This window comes from Cervus elaphus, chromosome 7 (assembly GCF_910594005.1).
Source record: "Cervus elaphus chromosome 7, mCerEla1.1, whole genome shotgun sequence".
Lineage (NCBI taxonomy): Eukaryota > Metazoa > Chordata > Mammalia > Artiodactyla > Cervidae > Cervus > Cervus elaphus.
In genome coordinates, this window is record NC_057821.1 from 50,422,856 (window position 1) to 50,439,316 (window position 16,461).

The 16,461-nt window shown below is 56.3% G+C and overlaps 2 protein-coding genes across 2 annotated transcripts; both read left to right on the plus strand.

The window, feature by feature from the left end:
* Positions 1-1,632: 1,632 nt before the first annotated feature.
* Positions 1,633-3,619, plus strand: LOC122697658 (leydig cell tumor 10 kDa protein homolog). The gene has a single exon (XM_043908645.1). It carries the CDS (start codon positions 2,661-2,663, stop codon positions 2,982-2,984), a length of 324 nt encoding a protein of 107 aa, XP_043764580.1. The 5' UTR covers positions 1,633-2,660; the 3' UTR covers positions 2,985-3,619.
* A 9,270-nt stretch (positions 3,620-12,889) lies between these two features.
* On the plus strand, positions 12,890-15,990 carry LOC122697655 (tubulin beta-2B chain). Its single transcript, XM_043908641.1, has 4 exons — positions 12,890-13,132; positions 13,860-13,968; positions 14,253-14,363; positions 14,679-15,990. Exons 1-4 carry the CDS (start codon positions 13,076-13,078, stop codon positions 15,737-15,739), a joined length of 1,338 nt encoding a protein of 445 aa, XP_043764576.1. The 5' UTR covers positions 12,890-13,075; the 3' UTR covers positions 15,740-15,990.
* The last annotated feature ends 471 nt before the right edge of the window (positions 15,991-16,461 follow it).

The following is a 16,461-nucleotide window of genomic DNA, read 5'->3' on the forward strand; positions in this document are numbered from 1 at the left end:
TACAGTTCTCCTGTAAATTTCCGGATCAGCTTCATTTCCAAGAGTCCCTCTGGGTCAGTCGTCCCCTTTCTGGACACTCCTCTCTGGAAGCTGTGGCTAAAAGCCCACCACAGCTTCCGGGCCCCAAAGAACCGCCGTGCAGACCCTGCCCGCCACTTGCCCAGCCCGGCTCCACAGCAGGCCCCCGAGGGAGGGGGCAGGGCCTCTCCACCTGGTCGCAGAGGCTGAAACTGAGCAGTCGCCTCCTTGCCCACAGGCCCTGGGTGCTGTGCTGAGGCGAGGAGCCAGCATTTCAGGCATGCAGTCTGTGCATCGCCCCTCACACCCCCTAACTCCTTGCACTTTCCTTCCAGTTGCAGCACGGAAGTGCAGACTCCGGGGCCCAGCTCTGACGCCTGGGTTTTTCCCACCCACTTCAGCACCAGACCCTGAACCCTTCCGTGCCCTCAGCTAGCAGTGAGGATGCCGGTTACCCGTCTGGGTGCCCGCCTCAAGCAGGGAGCTGCTGCCACGTCCTCATGTCCGCTCAGCCACGACCCGGGGAGGCGTCTGCGCGCTTTCGTTTCCCCGTTTAGGTCGCGGTTTGTGTCCAGATTGGGTGTTCTTCCCTCTCTGCTTGCTCACTTGGTCTGGGCGACCTGGACTCCCCTTGGAAGTGTCTTTAAGGCCTCACTCCGGGTTCAGAGGACATCCCCACCCGTCTGTGTCCCTGACTCATCGGCTTGGGCGTCTCCCGTACCCCAGCCCTTCCGGTCCAACCACAGCAGCGAGCACTGCACCCCCCGGCCTGGGGTTTGGGGGGGGGGGGAGTGGGCAGCGCTCTAGAGCCGCTCAGACGCTGCCAGGCCTGCAGGGTGGACCTGAGGCTGCGGGACCAGCGCCCGGCGGGCCACCGCCCTCCTGCATAGCGCCTTCAGCGGCTCCTCTTTCATCTCGAATCTGCGTGGCTGGGTGGGGCTCGGGGCAGAGAGAACAGAGCTCACCTGCTGGCCTCACGGGGCCCCGAGGGTTCTAGAAACGTGCACGGCGGCTGAAGGCCAGAGGTGCGGAGGCCGCGGCCAGCGGCGCAGTTGGGTCACTGTCTTCTCCTGGCTAAAATGAAACCCCCCAGGGGGCCACAGGCCCAACTACTCTCCCCCAGCACCCCGCCCCGCCGCCCCTCTGCACATGCTCCCCCCACAGGCTTCTCCCTGGACCCTCGCGTCACCGCCGCGGGCTCCTGGGGGCGCTCACCTCGTGGACACTGTGTCCAGGGCCACAGACGCCCTTCCTGGGCAGGCGAATGGGGGCCCGGAGAGAGTTCAGCCTCCCTGTCTGGGTGGCTGGTCTGGAGCAAAGAGGGCCTCACAGTGACCATGGCAAACAGGTTCACCTCTCTCTGCGATGACCCTGTAATTACTAAAGACACCAGTATTTAAGCTGAGGGTTTGCTTTTTCTTTTCAAGTGAAATCCCAGAATCAATCACTTGTCTCCCACACCAGGTACTCTGTAAACATTCAGAGAGAGACAGAGGAAGAGATGGAAGGAGGGGGAGATGAGAGGGGGAGATGGGAGGGTGAGATGGATGGGGGAGATGGGAGGGTGACTCACCTTGACCGCACCTCTTCCGCAAGCCACCCAGACTCACCCCAGCTTCTGCAGCCCTTAATTACTTGTCTGACCACACGCTCGATTTAGCAAAGAACCAAAAGGTTTGGAGGAGCGTAAGAACGGGCTAAACAAAACCAATGAGGGGAAGCAAATGAGGACGAAGAAAACATCAAAAACCCCAGGAACGGGGCTTCTCTAACCTGACCGCCTGGGCTGCCGCTCAGCTCCAGGAGGACCGGGGTCCCACCCGATGCGTTCGCTTGTCTTTCTAGGCCTAGAACAGCGCCCGACACCGCAGACGTTTGCGGGGTGAACGCGGTGGCCTCTCATACCACTCTGAAGGATGACGCGGGGTGTGCTGGCTGGAAGATAACACTTCCAGGGGCCCCGAGGGACCCACAGCGGGGCCCAGCCTGCTGTCCTGGGAAGGACCCCAGGCCCCTTTCTCTGCCCTCCCGGGGAAAGGCCAGGACCAGGGCTGTTTGGGAAGCGAGCTCTGTTTTCTCACCCTCACCCTCCGCTGTGACCCCTCTCTCTGGGTCCTTCTAATCATGAGGACAGCTGGGCCTGCCCCGCTCAGGCACACACCCGATTTCACTCAGTTTCCAGGATGAAGGCAGCAACTAGGACAAAGGATCAGGCCCCCTGCGGTCGTTCCAGACCATCTGATTCCTGACTGAGGGAATCACTATCGTGCAGAGGTGGACACCACCTTTCTACGCTTCAGATTTGTTGTTGTTTAGTCACTCAGTCGTGTCTGACTCTTTTCAACCCCCATGGACTGTAGCCCGCCAGGCTCCTCTGTCCACAGGATTCTCCAGGCAAGGATACTGCAGTGGATTGCCATGCCCTCCTCCAGCGGATCTTGCCCACCCAGGGATCGAACTCGAGTCTCCCATCGCTCCTGCTTGGCTGGCGAATTCTTTACCGCTGAGCCATCAGGGAAGTCCTGCTCTTCAAATTACAGCGAGGTTTTTTCTTTTTCCATCTTAAAGTACCTTGACAACATTTTTAAACTTTACAAATAGTTTTTAAGGGTAGGTCATTTTCATAATGTTTAAAATTTATAATGTTTAGCTCTTCCGATGCGTGCCTGATCATGGCGCAGGGGCAGTGCAAGTTCCAGGCGCAGAAGCCAGCGAAGAGCAAGGCGGCGGCGGCGGCGGCCTCGGCGCGGAACCGGCCCGAGGAAGGGCGTTATCGCGTTATCGCACCCAAGAAGGCACGCACCGTGCAGCAGCAGCTCAAGAAGAACCTGGAGGTTGGAATCCGGGAGAAGACTGAACATGACGTGGTGATTAAAGCCAGCACCAGCCTGCCCAAAAAGCTGGCGCTTTTGAAGGCCAGCACCAAGAAGAAGGAGGCCTCTTCCTCCACCAAGATGCCTGCCTAAGGATGCGCCCCAGCAGGGACCACCACTGCAGACCCCTCCTCTGTGCTCAGGCCTGTGCGGTTAACCCCACAGGAAAGAGGAACTGTGCTCTCCAAAGACTTGAATTGCACCTCGAACCTGACCGGGGATCTGGCCCGTGAGCCAGTGAGTAGCAGGTCAAAAGCACACGGACTGGCTGGCTTTCTAGGTGCCGAGGTCTCAGCACAGGCCAAGGCCAGGGGGATGTCTTCACCGACTTCCTGTGTCCCCACTACCCCCTCCCACATCCCGTCTGGATAACTTGGAGCGAGGCACCTGACTTTGTCCTTCCTCCCAGGGTCACATGCTCCTGTGAGCAGGCCGTGCTGGAGCGTCGGGCCAGGTGCCCAGACCACCCGGCCAGCCCAGTTTACACATGAGCCACATGCCCAGGGACGGATGAACAAGCTCCTGCACCTCCAGCCTGGGGGCTGGGGGAGAGTCTTTTCTTTCTCCCTACCTGGGGTGACTCGCCTGCTTGCCCTCCACGGATATCCCTGTGTCTTCCCGTCTGCCGGAGACAAGCCAGAGAGCCTAGGGAGCCACTTTCCCATCCGCAGGACAGACAGTGACACCACCTTGTAGAGTCAAAATGCTGATTAAACCAGAAGCGCTTTCCAAAAAAAAAAAAAATGTATAATGTTTAAAATTTCATAATGTTTAAAATAATTTACTTGGATTAGAGTAACAAAATAAAGCAGGTAATGCCATGGACAGCTGCATCTGCAGGGTCTCCTCCGTCTGGGGCTCAGCCTGGGTGAACAAGAGTCAGTACGAGAGAACAACAGAAGTGGAGCCCAACCAGCGGCCCGTTCATTGTCATGAGCCTGGTCAGGGAGAGGCCTGAGAGCTGTCCTGTGAGCCGCCAAGGCTCAGCTGTGGAGCCTGAAGACATTCCCGAATCTTGCAAAAGGTGGTGGCAAACAGTCCCCTGCTCTGGGGTGGGAGGAGGACAGGGAGGTCACCGAGGTCAGAGCAGAGTCCCGGGATTCTAGAGGGGGGTTCTCTGCCAGGCTTCCCACCACGCGGGCGGATGCTCTGAGGGGGCAGTGCTCCCTAGGCCTGGAGGGCGAGCCCAGCAAGGGTGGGAGACAGTGAAGAGGCCCAGAGCCCACCCCCTGCGAGGAGGTGTCCAAGCGGACCCTGTGGGCACCCTCTGTCGTCCTCCCGAAAGACCGATTTCTCAGATCAGCATCACCCGGGACATTCATCATTGCCGGAAGGGTGAGGTCTCTGCATTTAGTGATGACAGCTCCTGGAGCCCAGCACCCAGGCACATTTTGTTCCAGAAACCTTTGGGCCTATCTCTTCCCTAAGAGCTGTGAGTACCGCGTCCTCCTGGGTGTGAGCACGGCTGCGTGGAGAAGCCATGGGTTTGGCTGCCTTGGTTTCTGTCCCGGGCTGGCATACGTCACCCTCGGCTCCGGTGAGTGCAGCGGGCCAGCTGTCACGAGCCCCCAGGGGACAGCCTGGGGTTTTGTGAGCTGTCTCTGCTGCCGTCCTGCACCAGGGGTGTCTTCCTTCTGCCCGGGGGTTCTCACTTCCTCTGCAGCTGCCGGCCTCTGGGCTTCTTCTCCCACTTACACGCGCTGTGGATCAGCTGCTTTTCCAGAACCCTGTGTCTCGAGAGAGAGGTCATCACCGGTCTCGGCTTTGTGCTGCTAGGTTTTTTCTTTCGTTTCCCAAGCAGAATTTTTTGGGCAAATGTCACGCCCAACTGACCTCTCAGCCCTCAGCTTAAGCTGGAAACAAAGGATTGAGCAACGGTTTGTGAAACCTGCATCTTCCTCCTCTTTAAAATACTCTTGCTGCAGGGCCTGGCCTCCAGGTCAGCTGCAAATGCAGTGATTCAAAACTTTGATTTCCTTCTCTCTGTGAGCAAGGCGCCTCACACATCTTTCTAAGGGTTTCTACATAATTTTGTTACTTCACGGAGCTCAGAGCGTTTCTAATTCCTCCATCACTGCTCCACGCTCCTCTTAAATCTGGTCATGTTCCTCATAAGCCTGATGGAGTTTAGACCTCATCTTTTCTTTACTAATTTAGTTTTATTACAGCTTTTTAAAATTTTTCTTTCTGCCTCTGTGAGTTTTTACAGAATTCCTTATAAAACACGTGACATTTCCATAGAGTTTTGGCTTCCCCGTAGCTTGGCCTGTTTCTTTCCACGGCATTTATCCTTCGTCATCAAAGTAAGAAGCAGATTTTCTACTGCAGTCTGGCTCATTTCTTCAAGCCCCCGACAATGTGTCTTGAAGCCCACTCACCTCCTCAGGCACACTCTTACTTTGCATCCTGACATCTAATGTGGCCTTTGTTGCTTTGACGTCTGCCTAAAATCTTAGGATTTGTTGAGAATTTTATATTTTCATGGGACATTTTAAAACGTCTGTGCATCTGTTTTTCCATCATTTGAAATCGTCTACTCTTTGTAGCAGAGAAGTTTCCAGAATAAACTGGCAAACAACCAATTCCCCATAAGGAGGTAATAATTCCAATTTCAGGGAACTTGATGACGATCTGGCAGCCTCAGGTCCTCGGCCAGCACCTGAAAAAAGCATTTCCAGCATCCTTCACGAAGGACCAATTGAAGGACTTCTGTGTCTGTCTCTAGGCTGTGTTTGGAGGTACCTTTATCCCTTAGGTCATGTGCTGTCAAACAACCAACCTTTCTAAGATCTATTTCACATTCTCTGAGATTCTTTTTCTTTTTTTTTTTTCCAAAATGACTCACAGAAGCTACATTTCCTCAGTTCTTTTATGTTCAAAAATACCTATTACCTTTAAAATTAAAAGTAAATGTAACTGGGCATGCAAATATTAAGGCATATTTTCCTTGAAATTTTTATAGGAATTGTTCTATCATGTTCTAGCATTGACTATTGCTTTATAAAATTCTGGATAGCTGAGTTTTTCCACCTTTATAAATGACCTGGTCTTTTTTTCTGTTTCTAACCTGCTTCTGAGTGTGTTGGAAATAGTTGGGTTCTCTAGTCGCTGTATATTCGAGATATTTTATTTACTAGAGAAATATTTATTGTTTTCCTGCACTTAGTTCCAGCAATGTGGGAGATATAAAGGCTAATAAGACATGGTTCCTGCCATCAAGGGGTCAAAAACCAGCAGGAAACAGAGGCCTCAATGGAATGAACCCTAACCTCACGAAGAAATCTAGTCTGGAGGTGGGGCCGGCGGAAACGGCCTTTGCAGTGTGGGAAGAAACTGTGAGAATTCCTATTTATGCTTATTTCCTTTAGCTCCTCCATCCACGGGATTCTCCAGACAAGAGTCCTCAAGCAGGCTGCCATGCCCTTCCCCGGGATCGAACCTGCATCTGCTACGGCTCCTGCATTGCAGGTAGACTCTTTACCACTGGGCCACAGGGGAAGCCCTACCATAAAAATAAAGAAATTAATGTAACAGTTAATGTTAAGTAGCTGATGTTCCCAGTGATGCTGGGGCCTCACAGGGTGCTGTGCATTGCGGTCACACATTGTGAATCGTTCCCTGGAAAGGAGGAAGCGATGACGGTTGGCCACCACGTCATCGAGATTTTGCTCCACGGATCCTCACAGCTGGGCTTCAAACACTGCAGAAAAGAAACTGCAAAGTGAAGATATTAGTGATGCAAACACATAAGAAAAATAAGGAGATGGCAGAGCTTACACTCTGCTCCTTCCACAGGCTCTTAGTCAAGTCCATTGACAGGTAAGAAAACCATGAGTAGCCCAAGTCTGGTGAGACGTTGGCCAAAATAAAAGTGAGACAGTGGTGAGATGGTGACTACCTTCTGATGTCACTCAGGATACAACTCACACTAAATATACGGTACCTTGAGATACAGGCTTGTAAAAATAAATGTGTACAATTTATGGATAAATACCTTGGGCACAAATAAATAATAAGTATGTTGGGCTTGTGGGGGCTTTCCCAGATGGTGCTAGTGGTAAAGAATCTGCCTGCCAATGCAGGAGATGTAAAAGGTGCAGGTTTGACCCCTGGGTCAGGAAGATCTCCTAGAGAAGGGAATGGCTACCCACTTTAGTACTCTTGCCTGGGAAATCCCGTGGACAGAGGAGCCTGATGGGCTACAGTCCATGGGGTCACAAAGAGTCGGACAGGACTGAAGCGACTGAGTACATACTGGGCATGTATTCTCAACTTTTTTTTTAATGGGTAGAGGTGTGCAATGAACAAGCTGGGTGATCACTGCTTTTAGGCAATAAATGTAAATCTGACGCTAACCGGAGAAGAAGCCTGTGGGATCAGAGCATCAGCAACTCATGGTTCCAGGTGACCTGCTGGGGTGGGGGTGGGGAGGGTCGCAGGTAGTTACGATGCAGCAGGAAGAACAATGGAAATGTCACCAGTAAAGAAGAGGAGAGGTTTCTCCATTCGATGGAGCAGAATGAGAGTCAGAGACTCGAGAACACATCCTCAAAGGAACTCGGCAGGCAGGTTCAAGTCTCCTGGGATGCACTGTGGAGGCAGAGAGGGGGCGGGTAGCACTGGGAAAGTAGACCACCCGAGTTGGAGTGGCCACAGTGCTGTGCTAAGAATTTGGACCAGAGACTCTGAACCACAGGGCATCCGCGGAGATGTAAGAACAAGGACAGCCATCAGCCAGTCGGTGCCGAGATGCCTCTGACACCTTTGGTGCAGAATAAGGGGCAATAAATGATGAAATTGATGTTAGTATTTAAAGTATCTATCTACTGTCTCTGTGCCTATCACCTACCTATCTATCTATCCACCACTGAGAAACTTGGGGCACCATATTAGCATCAAGACAAAAAAATGCCTCTATATATTTCACAGAGAGTAACAAGCTATTTTTAATTGTGGTAAAATGCGCACAAACATAAAAGCTGCCCTCTCAATCGTTTTTACAATTACATCTCATTGGCATTAAGCACATTCACACTGTGGTACGGCCACCACCGCCAGCCTCTCCAGGACTCTTCCTCTTGGAAAACTGAAAGTCTGTCCTCAGTAAATACTCGCTCCCCCCCCCACCCCGGCCCTGGGCACCCGCCCTCACCCTCTCCGCCTCTGCAAACTTGGCTACTCTAGGTGCCTTGTATATGTTAAATCATACAATTTTTGTCTTCTCACAACTGGCTTCTTTCACCAAGCACAATATCAAGGTTCGTCCATGTTCCAGCTGGTGTCAAAACATCCTTCCTTTTTAAGGCTGAATAGTATTCCATGTGTGTGTGTGGACCACACTTGATTTGTATGAATACATCCGTCTATCACTGGACACTTAGGTGGCTTCCACTTTGGGTATGGTGAATTATGCTGCTATGAACATGAGTGTGTATGCAAATATCTCTATGAAATTCTTTCAGTTCTTTTGAGTATATGTGAGAAACCAAATGTTTTGATAAACTGTCTCTCTAGAGACTAATTTGGAAGAGCAAAATTCTCCCCGAGGTTCTCTTAAGGAATTGTTTTCTTGAAAATGGACGGTGAATGTATGGTGGCTAGTGACAAGAAGGCTGGGCAGGTCAAGCCAAGAGTCCCTGCTCAGAGGGTGACCTGCTTCTGCAGTTAAGACATCGGTGACCAGGTTAATGGTGACCAGGCATCTAAATGCCAGAGGCAAAGGGTAGAGAGTCACAAATGCTCTGTGGACGTGTGTGCCTCTGTCTGCCTGAATACACAGGTTTAATTTTATTTAAGTGGCAGGCAAAGGTCTGGGGCTGATCTAGAAGAAAAGCGGTGAGCTGCCTGGATATCCATGTGCCCAGAGGCTGGAGGACCGGTTTCTACTGAGGGGGGTGGGGGCAGCCCCGCAATCACAACTATACTACACTGCTACGGCGGCGGCGGCATGAAACTTAAAATGCACCCCTCAAACCTTCCTGAGAGTAGCATTCATTTCATAAATTTATTTCTACCTTTGTGACTTCACGGATTGCACCTGCCGGTCTTAGCATTCCGGAAGGCTCCCATTCAAGGGTATTTTCTACCCTCTGCTTGCCTTTTCCGCACAATCTGGCTCGGTCACGAGCTGTCCTTCACCAAGGATTCACAGAGTCCGCATCCTCTGGCCTGCCCTCCCCCAGCCCGAGAATCTTAGGGTCTCCGACGGTGTGGGGGAGGGGCGCGCATAAAAAGGGTTCCGGAGAGCGGGGTCCGACTCCCCCTGCCGACCTGCAGGACAAAGAAGGCAAGGCTCCGCGCGGAGAGCCCAGAGCTCTCAGGCTGGCCTGAGGCCACTCTCACCCCAGTTCGGAGGCCGGCCGTGGGAAAACCGCCAGCTTGACGGAGGAACAAAAGGAGAGGTCGCCGCCCCCTCCGCCACCCGCACGCCCGGCCTCAGCGTCGTCCCGCTCCGTCCCATCCTTTGTTACCTGGGCCGGCTGCTCCCACAGGGCCCCGCGGCCGCGGAAGACGGGGCTCGAGCCTCCCACCCGGCCCTTTGATTAGAGGGCCCGGGGCAGCCCTGCGGGAGCGGCTGGCTTCCCGGGGTGGGCGGGGCGGGGGGGGGGGGGAGGAAAGGGGACCATCCGCAGGGGCCCTGGCAGCTGAGAAAGCTCCCGTCCCGGCGGGTCCCAGGACCCCCACCCCCCGCAGTCACAGTGTGGGGCTGGACCCCGTCCTAGTCCCGGTTCTGTGGCCATTGACTCCTTTACATAGATGTTAGGGCTGGTAGCTTTCCAATATTTCTAGCTGGAGCGCATTGAGACGAGTGAAAAAGGAAATAATGATGGATTTGCAGTCGCTTTCTTTCAATTCCGCTTCATTCATTGGCTAAGTGTCGGTTACCCAGGAAACCGCGGGCATCTCCACGGCAGAGTTGTCTGTCAGGCTACCAGCGGCGCGAGCTGGGTATTAAGTAGTGATTGCAGGCAGGCAGTGGGAAAACCGGAAAGCTCTAAGCCTTGCAATTTCAGTCTATGCAAAAGCACACACCTTGGTTTAAGAAAATAATGCTTTAACAATTCACTACCCATTCGGCTATGCAATGCCCCCACTCAATCAGACTTCTTCAGTTAATTAACACAATGACTCTCTGTGTTACAGATGAATGCAAACTCACTTGAGAATTTGTCCTTGAAAATACTCTGCAAAGTGTGAGAGCAAATAGAATTTTAGTAGCTTAAGGGGTATCTTACTCGCCTTGGCCTCATACTGTTATGCATAAAATTAAGGTGGGATTTTATTTTGCAGTGTTATTTCTACAATGGTCGAGGGAGGGGGAAAATTTAGAAATGTTAATGCATCATTAAAATTAATAGCTTGTAAAAGACGATAAAATATATTGCTGTAACACCTTCACGTCTGATACACAGTGACCCAGATGGAGAGGAATTGTGTGTAATAAACAGGCAAAAAGAAATGCTGTGATGCTGGGAGAGGGAACTGAGATTAATTTTTTTTTTTTTTTTTTTGCTTTGAAAGCCCCTCACCAGCCTCTTCTCTGGGAGCTACCCCAATAAAGGTGACAACGGTTGGCAGACAAACTGAAAACTTCAGGGGAAGGGCTGGCTGTCTTCAGCACTCTTCCTTGCCAGGCAAAACCAGCTCCTTGTGAAAATTAAGATGAGGAGTCTCATGCTTCCAAACTGAGGAGGGGGCGTGGAACGGCTACCGAGGCTGGCAGCTCAGTGGAGGCGGGGGCGCGGGACGGTGCCGGCAAACGGAAGGAAACAAAAGTGGATCTGGGGCCCAAAATGCTGCGTCCCCGAGGGCATCCGGGCTTTCCGACGAACGAGTTCCAGCCCCACCCCGTCCTAAGCCCCTTTCCTGAGAGAAAGCCCAGGGAAAGGGCGTTTTCCCTCATCTTCGTGGACCCGAGTGTCCACCTCCGGCCCTCCGCGGAGACTAGGCCGTGAGACAGGGGCCGGCGGGGCTCAGCCGCCGGGCGTGGGGCGGATCCCGGCGGGCGGCGGCGCTCGGCCCCGGCCCGCTCGAACCGCGCCGCGCGCTTCCGCTCTGGCTGCGCGGGTGTGGCCCTCGCTCGCCTCCTTCCCGCGCGGTTCGGTGCCGCCCGAGCCGTCACCCCGGGCCCAGCCACAACCCTTTCTGCCTGGACACGATCCCTCTCCTGAGGGCTGGGCGCCGGGACGCGAGATTCCAGCCTGAGCCCTGACTGACTGGCTGCGTGGCCGGGGGCGTCCTTTTCCCTGGACGCTTTTGCCTCTGCAGGAGTGAGTAGCACCAAGTCGGGGTCAGGACCCGGTCCTTGGGGCCCCGCAAGCGGGCACGTGAGCGACCTTCCGCCGCTCTGCCCCTCGGCCGGCGCCTCCCCACCCGGACTCCCACAGCCGCGTCTTGGGACCGCCGTCGGAGCTGGGGGTGTCTGGGGGCGCCGAGCTTTTGTTCTCTCTGCCTCTCTTTGTGCGCTGGAATTGGGCTGAAAGCCCCCCTTCCGCCCACAGCGGGAAGGGAGGGGATGACAGCTTGCTGATACTTCAGGGGGTGGAGGGCGGGTCTCACTCGACAGCTGCGGGCTGTTCTCCGCCGGGGGAACCTGGGTCATTCGGCCCCTCTGGCCTGAAGATGAAAAGGGGTCACGTCACCTCGCAGACGACCTGTCAAGGGTCGGGGTGGAGGACAGGAAGCTTCGCCCACGGAATTGCGGGGACCAGGTTCCAGTGCGCTCTCTCTCATATACACACACACACACACGCACGCACGAAAAGTAACAAAGAGATCAGCTCCTTCTTGGACTCCCTAGAAATTGTAGGTTTGAAGGCGTGTCGGGGCCGCGTCCGCGCACGCGCGCCGTGGGCCGTCAGGTTCGCGCGCGGCCCCCGCCCGCCCGTGCTGCAGTCTCCAGGCGGGCCCCTCGCCCGCATCGGCAGCACCAAGGTTGGGGACCTCGTGGCCGCCTCGGCTTCCGGCGCCTGGTGGATGATGAGAATGTCAGCGGTGGGGCAGGCGGCGAGCTCCCTGGGGACCTGTCCCCTTAGTGGACAAAAGATGAACCGAACCCAGTGTGACTGTCAAACGCTTGGTCGTGGGAGGTGGCCCACGCGTTTTCCAGCTCTTTGTTCTGCCGCAGCCCCGCCCCCGAACCCCACCCTCTTCTGATCGCTGGACAGTCCACCCTGCCACACCCACCCCGCAGGCTCCCAAGGAACAAAAGCCGCCGGGTGGAGGAGTCCTGGGTACCAGCCGGGGAGCTGTGACTCTTGGAGAGAGTCGGGCAGGGCGGTGCAGGCCCCGAGGTGGCCCGGTCCCCGGATGCCGCATCCACAGAGAAAGGGCCCTTGGCAGAGACAAAAGAGGGGACGCACGGACCCCGGGGGCGGGGCGGAGGGCATCCTGAGGCCGTTGGGCCGTAAGTGTCTAGGGCCACGGCCCTTCGGCCCCAACAAGCTGTCACAAGGACTTCCTCCCGGGGCCGAGGTTCGGCCGCTGCACCGCCGTTGGACTGGGGAAAGGGGCAGGAGTCTCCCCGGGAGGGTGGCTTAGGGGGCCCCGGCCGAGGGTGGAAGAGGTGCCGCAGTCCGCGGTGGTGGCGAAACACAGGCCACCAGCGCTACCACCGGCCGGCGCCCCAGCACGCGAGCGCGCTCCTTTCCGGAGCACCTGGCGGCCCCTCCACCTGTTCCAGTCACCCACCCACCCGGTGCCCGCTCTCCCCCCACACCCGGCCTGCCACGCCGGTCACCCTCGCGTCTCCACCCTCCCGCGCTCGGTTCCTTCACCCACCCCCCGGTTCTCGGTGCCCAGCTTCTCCACATCCCCCCCAGTCCTAGACAATGCGCACGCCCCCCACCCGGCTCTGCTCAGCCCCGGGGCCGCGCCCGGCCCTCAAGCCTCTGCTGATTGGCCGCGGGCCCGTGGTCCAGCCCCCTGGACGGTCCCTGGGGCCCTGAGCATTACGTCAGCGGGGCCTGGAGAGCGCTAGCGCGAAGGGGACTGGGGGGCTCAGGCTGGGGGCGCGGCCTGCGCGGGCCGCCCCACCCTTCTCATATAAAAGGCCGAACCCGCCGGGCCGGCGCTCTCAGCCGGCTGGTTCCCGAGCGCGTTCCCGGTGACCCCGCAGTGGGTGTGCAGGGGGACCGACAGACCGACCAGACGCCGACCCGGGCCAGAAGCAGCGAGCCGGCACCATGCGCGAGATCGTGCATATCCAGGCGGGCCAGTGCGGCAACCAGATCGGCGCCAAGGTGGGCGCGGCGCCCGGGCGGGGCCGGGTGGGGACGGGGGCCCAGCCTGACGCCCCTCGGGGCTCCGGGCGCGACCGTCGTCCTGAGTGCGGACCTTCCCCCGGCTCTGTACTGCGGAGCCGGGCGTGCCCCCGCGGCGACTTTCAGCGGGAGTGGGGGGAACCCCTCAGCTCGAGGCTGTGACTCGTGTGGCCTCTCGGTCCCCGGCCGCCCCTCCCTTCTCTTCTCTAAACCTCGTACGCTGTCCCGGAGCGCGCGCGGGGGTGTCCGCGGCTGTGCGCCACTCTGCGGGCGGCGCCGGGACGCCGGGAGAATCGGTTTTACTCGCTCGAACTCTAGTCGAGTGGCGGGGGGAGGGGCGGAGGACGAGCGTCTCGTGGTCCCTGGACGTGCCTTGAATCTAACCACCCCCGTCCTTCAGCCCCTCCGGTCCCTGACCCCCCTCCCACCCGCTCCGCGCCGCTGGGCGCCCCGCGCGCCCGCCATCCATTTGCTAGTCCCTCCTCTCCCCGCCGAGACCCCCGCCTCCCTCCTCGAGCAGCTGTTCGCCCAGGAAACGCCCAGTTTCAACTCCGTGACCCTGCAAAATGCAAGCCCTGCCGCGGTGCGGGCGTGACTGCCCTAAAGCTGCGGAGACGCTGGGCTGTCGGAACCGAGCCTTTTCATTGTGTGTCGCGGGCCTCTCGGCGGTGGGGCGTGGTCTAATGCAGGTTTTTCTGTGTCTCAGTTTTGGGAAGTCATCAGCGATGAGCACGGCATCGACCCCACTGGCAGTTACCATGGAGACAGTGACTTGCAGCTGGAGAGAATCAATGTGTACTACAACGAGGCCACCGGTAATCGCCTTTACCTTACCCTGCCCCCCTCCCCAAGGGACTGACCCCAGAAGTGTGGCCCCAGGGGAGGGTGGTCTAGCGGATTTAGCATTCCTATCTTTCCCTGGGGTTTTTTTTTTTTTTTTTTTGGGGGGGGGGGAGTGCTCCTTTGAGAATCTTGAGAGAATCCTGTCCTGTGTCCTCTCTTGGGGCTAGGAGCAGCTTCTGTAAGGAAGGAAGCTGGTACCAGGGCACCTTTTCTGAGCGCTCTGCCTGCAGGTCTGAGTCCTGCTCTGTCCCCGCAGGTAACAAGTATGTGCCTCGGGCCATCCTCGTGGACCTGGAGCCGGGCACCATGGACTCTGTCAGGTCTGGACCCTTCGGCCAGATCTTCAGGCCCGACAACTTCGTGTTTGGTGAGTGACTGGCATGGCTGATGGCCTGGACAGCTCAGAGTGGAGGGGTGTGGCTGCCTTAGAGAAAGCATGGAGCTGTGTACTCATTTTGTCTTAATATATAACCTAAAACAAAAGGTCTTTCAACCTCTAAGGTCCCTAACCTTCCTTATTTATAATTATGTCCATGACCAAATATTTTAATGTTTGGTCCTTTTAATGATAACCTGAAATCTGATCTGAACTCTGACTCACTGAGCTCTATTAAAGGGTTTAAGGTGAAAAGGAATTTAATGCAATCATCAGTGACTTATGAAGACTCTCTCCCTCTGGCAGGCCAGAGCGGCGCCGGGAACAACTGGGCCAAGGGCCACTACACAGAAGGCGCCGAGCTGGTGGACTCCGTCCTGGACGTGGTCAGGAAGGAGTCCGAGAGCTGTGACTGTCTGCAGGGCTTCCAGCTGACCCACTCGCTGGGGGGCGGCACGGGGTCTGGGATGGGGACCCTCCTCATTAGTAAGATCCGCGAGGAGTACCCCGACCGCATCATGAACACCTTCAGCGTCATGCCCTCGCCCAAGGTGTCGGACACGGTGGTCGAGCCCTACAATGCCACCCTGTCCGTGCACCAGCTGGTGGAAAACACGGATGAGACCTACTGCATCGACAACGAGGCGCTGTACGACATCTGCTTCCGCACCCTGAAACTGACCACCCCCACCTACGGGGACCTCAACCACCTGGTGTCGGCAACCATGAGCGGGGTCACCACCTGCCTGCGCTTCCCGGGCCAGCTCAACGCCGACCTGCGCAAGCTGGCCGTGAACATGGTCCCCTTCCCGCGCCTGCACTTCTTCATGCCCGGCTTCGCCCCGCTCACCAGCCGGGGCAGCCAGCAGTACCGGGCGCTGACGGTGCCCGAGCTGACCCAGCAGATGTTCGACTCCAAGAACATGATGGCCGCCTGCGACCCGCGCCACGGCCGCTACCTGACCGTGGCCGCCATCTTCCGGGGCCGCATGTCCATGAAGGAGGTGGACGAGCAGATGCTCAACGTGCAGAACAAGAACAGCAGCTACTTCGTGGAGTGGATCCCCAACAACGTGAAGACGGCCGTGTGCGACATCCCGCCCCGCGGCCTGAAGATGTCGGCCACCTTCATCGGCAACAGCACGGCCATCCAGGAGCTGTTCAAGCGCATCTCGGAGCAGTTCACGGCCATGTTCCGGCGCAAGGCCTTCCTGCACTGGTACACGGGCGAGGGCATGGACGAGATGGAGTTCACCGAGGCCGAGAGCAACATGAACGACCTGGTGTCCGAGTACCAGCAGTACCAGGACGCCACGGCCGACGAGCAGGGCGAGTTCGAGGAGGAGGAGGGCGAGGATGAGGCCTGAGCCGGCCGGAGGCGCCGCGGAGGCCGGGTAGGGAGGCCGGGCGGCGGCCGAGGGGAGGGGGGCTCGCGGAAGGAGACGAGGAGGGCCCGGGGTCCCGCGAGGTGGGCGCTGGGGCTCTGGTGCTCTTCACTGTTGCCTGTCCCTTTTTTTTTTCTTTTTGTAATATTGATGACTTCCATGTAACATTTGAGGTCTTTCTGAACTACTGTTGTAATGGCTAAAATCACATAAACGTTTGTGTCCTAACGGTGTCCTCTTTTCTGTCTCCTCCTCTTTATTATCAATTTAAATGTCACTTTCAGAACACATTCTACTGAATCCTTCCTTCAGCAAGCGAAGGGATGGGTAAAGGCTCAGATGAATGTACTCTTCGGCTTCAGAAGGATAAAATCAAACCAACCACAGGCGTACCCAGTTTAGGAAGGGCGATCAATCTGACTTTTAAGATGCCTTTTTTTTTTTTTTTCGCTGCGAGGTGGGGCTAGTGGGGAATTCCCCCCAGCAGGGGTGGAACCCTGTCCCACTGCCCAAGTGGAAGTGGAGGGGCAGAGTCCTAACCACGGGACTACCAGGGAATTCCCTTAAGATGCCTTTAAGTAAATATTTTATTAGCTGAGAGATGCCTGCTTGAAAGCCCAGACTCTTATGGAGAAATCCTACTCCACCTTTATCTCCTCTACAAAAAAAAAAAGAGAGAGAGAGAGAAACTGGGGATAGTTACT

Bases quoted from the DNA above. Each gene is read 5' to 3' on its own strand.
- LOC122697658 (XM_043908645.1), top strand. From the start codon at position 2,661: ATGTTTAGCTCTTCCGATGCGTGCCTGATCATGGCGCAGGGGCAGTGC.
- LOC122697655 (XM_043908641.1), top strand. From the start codon at position 13,076: ATGCGCGAGATCGTGCATATCCAGGCGGGCCAGTGCGGCAACCAGATC. The intron at 13,133-13,859 runs GTGGGCGCGGCG...TCTGTGTCTCAG, and splicing joins GCAACCAGATCGGCGCCAAG to TTTTGGGAAGTCATCAGCGA. The intron at 13,969-14,252 runs GTAATCGCCTTT...CTGTCCCCGCAG, and splicing joins GTACTACAACGAGGCCACCG to GTAACAAGTATGTGCCTCGG.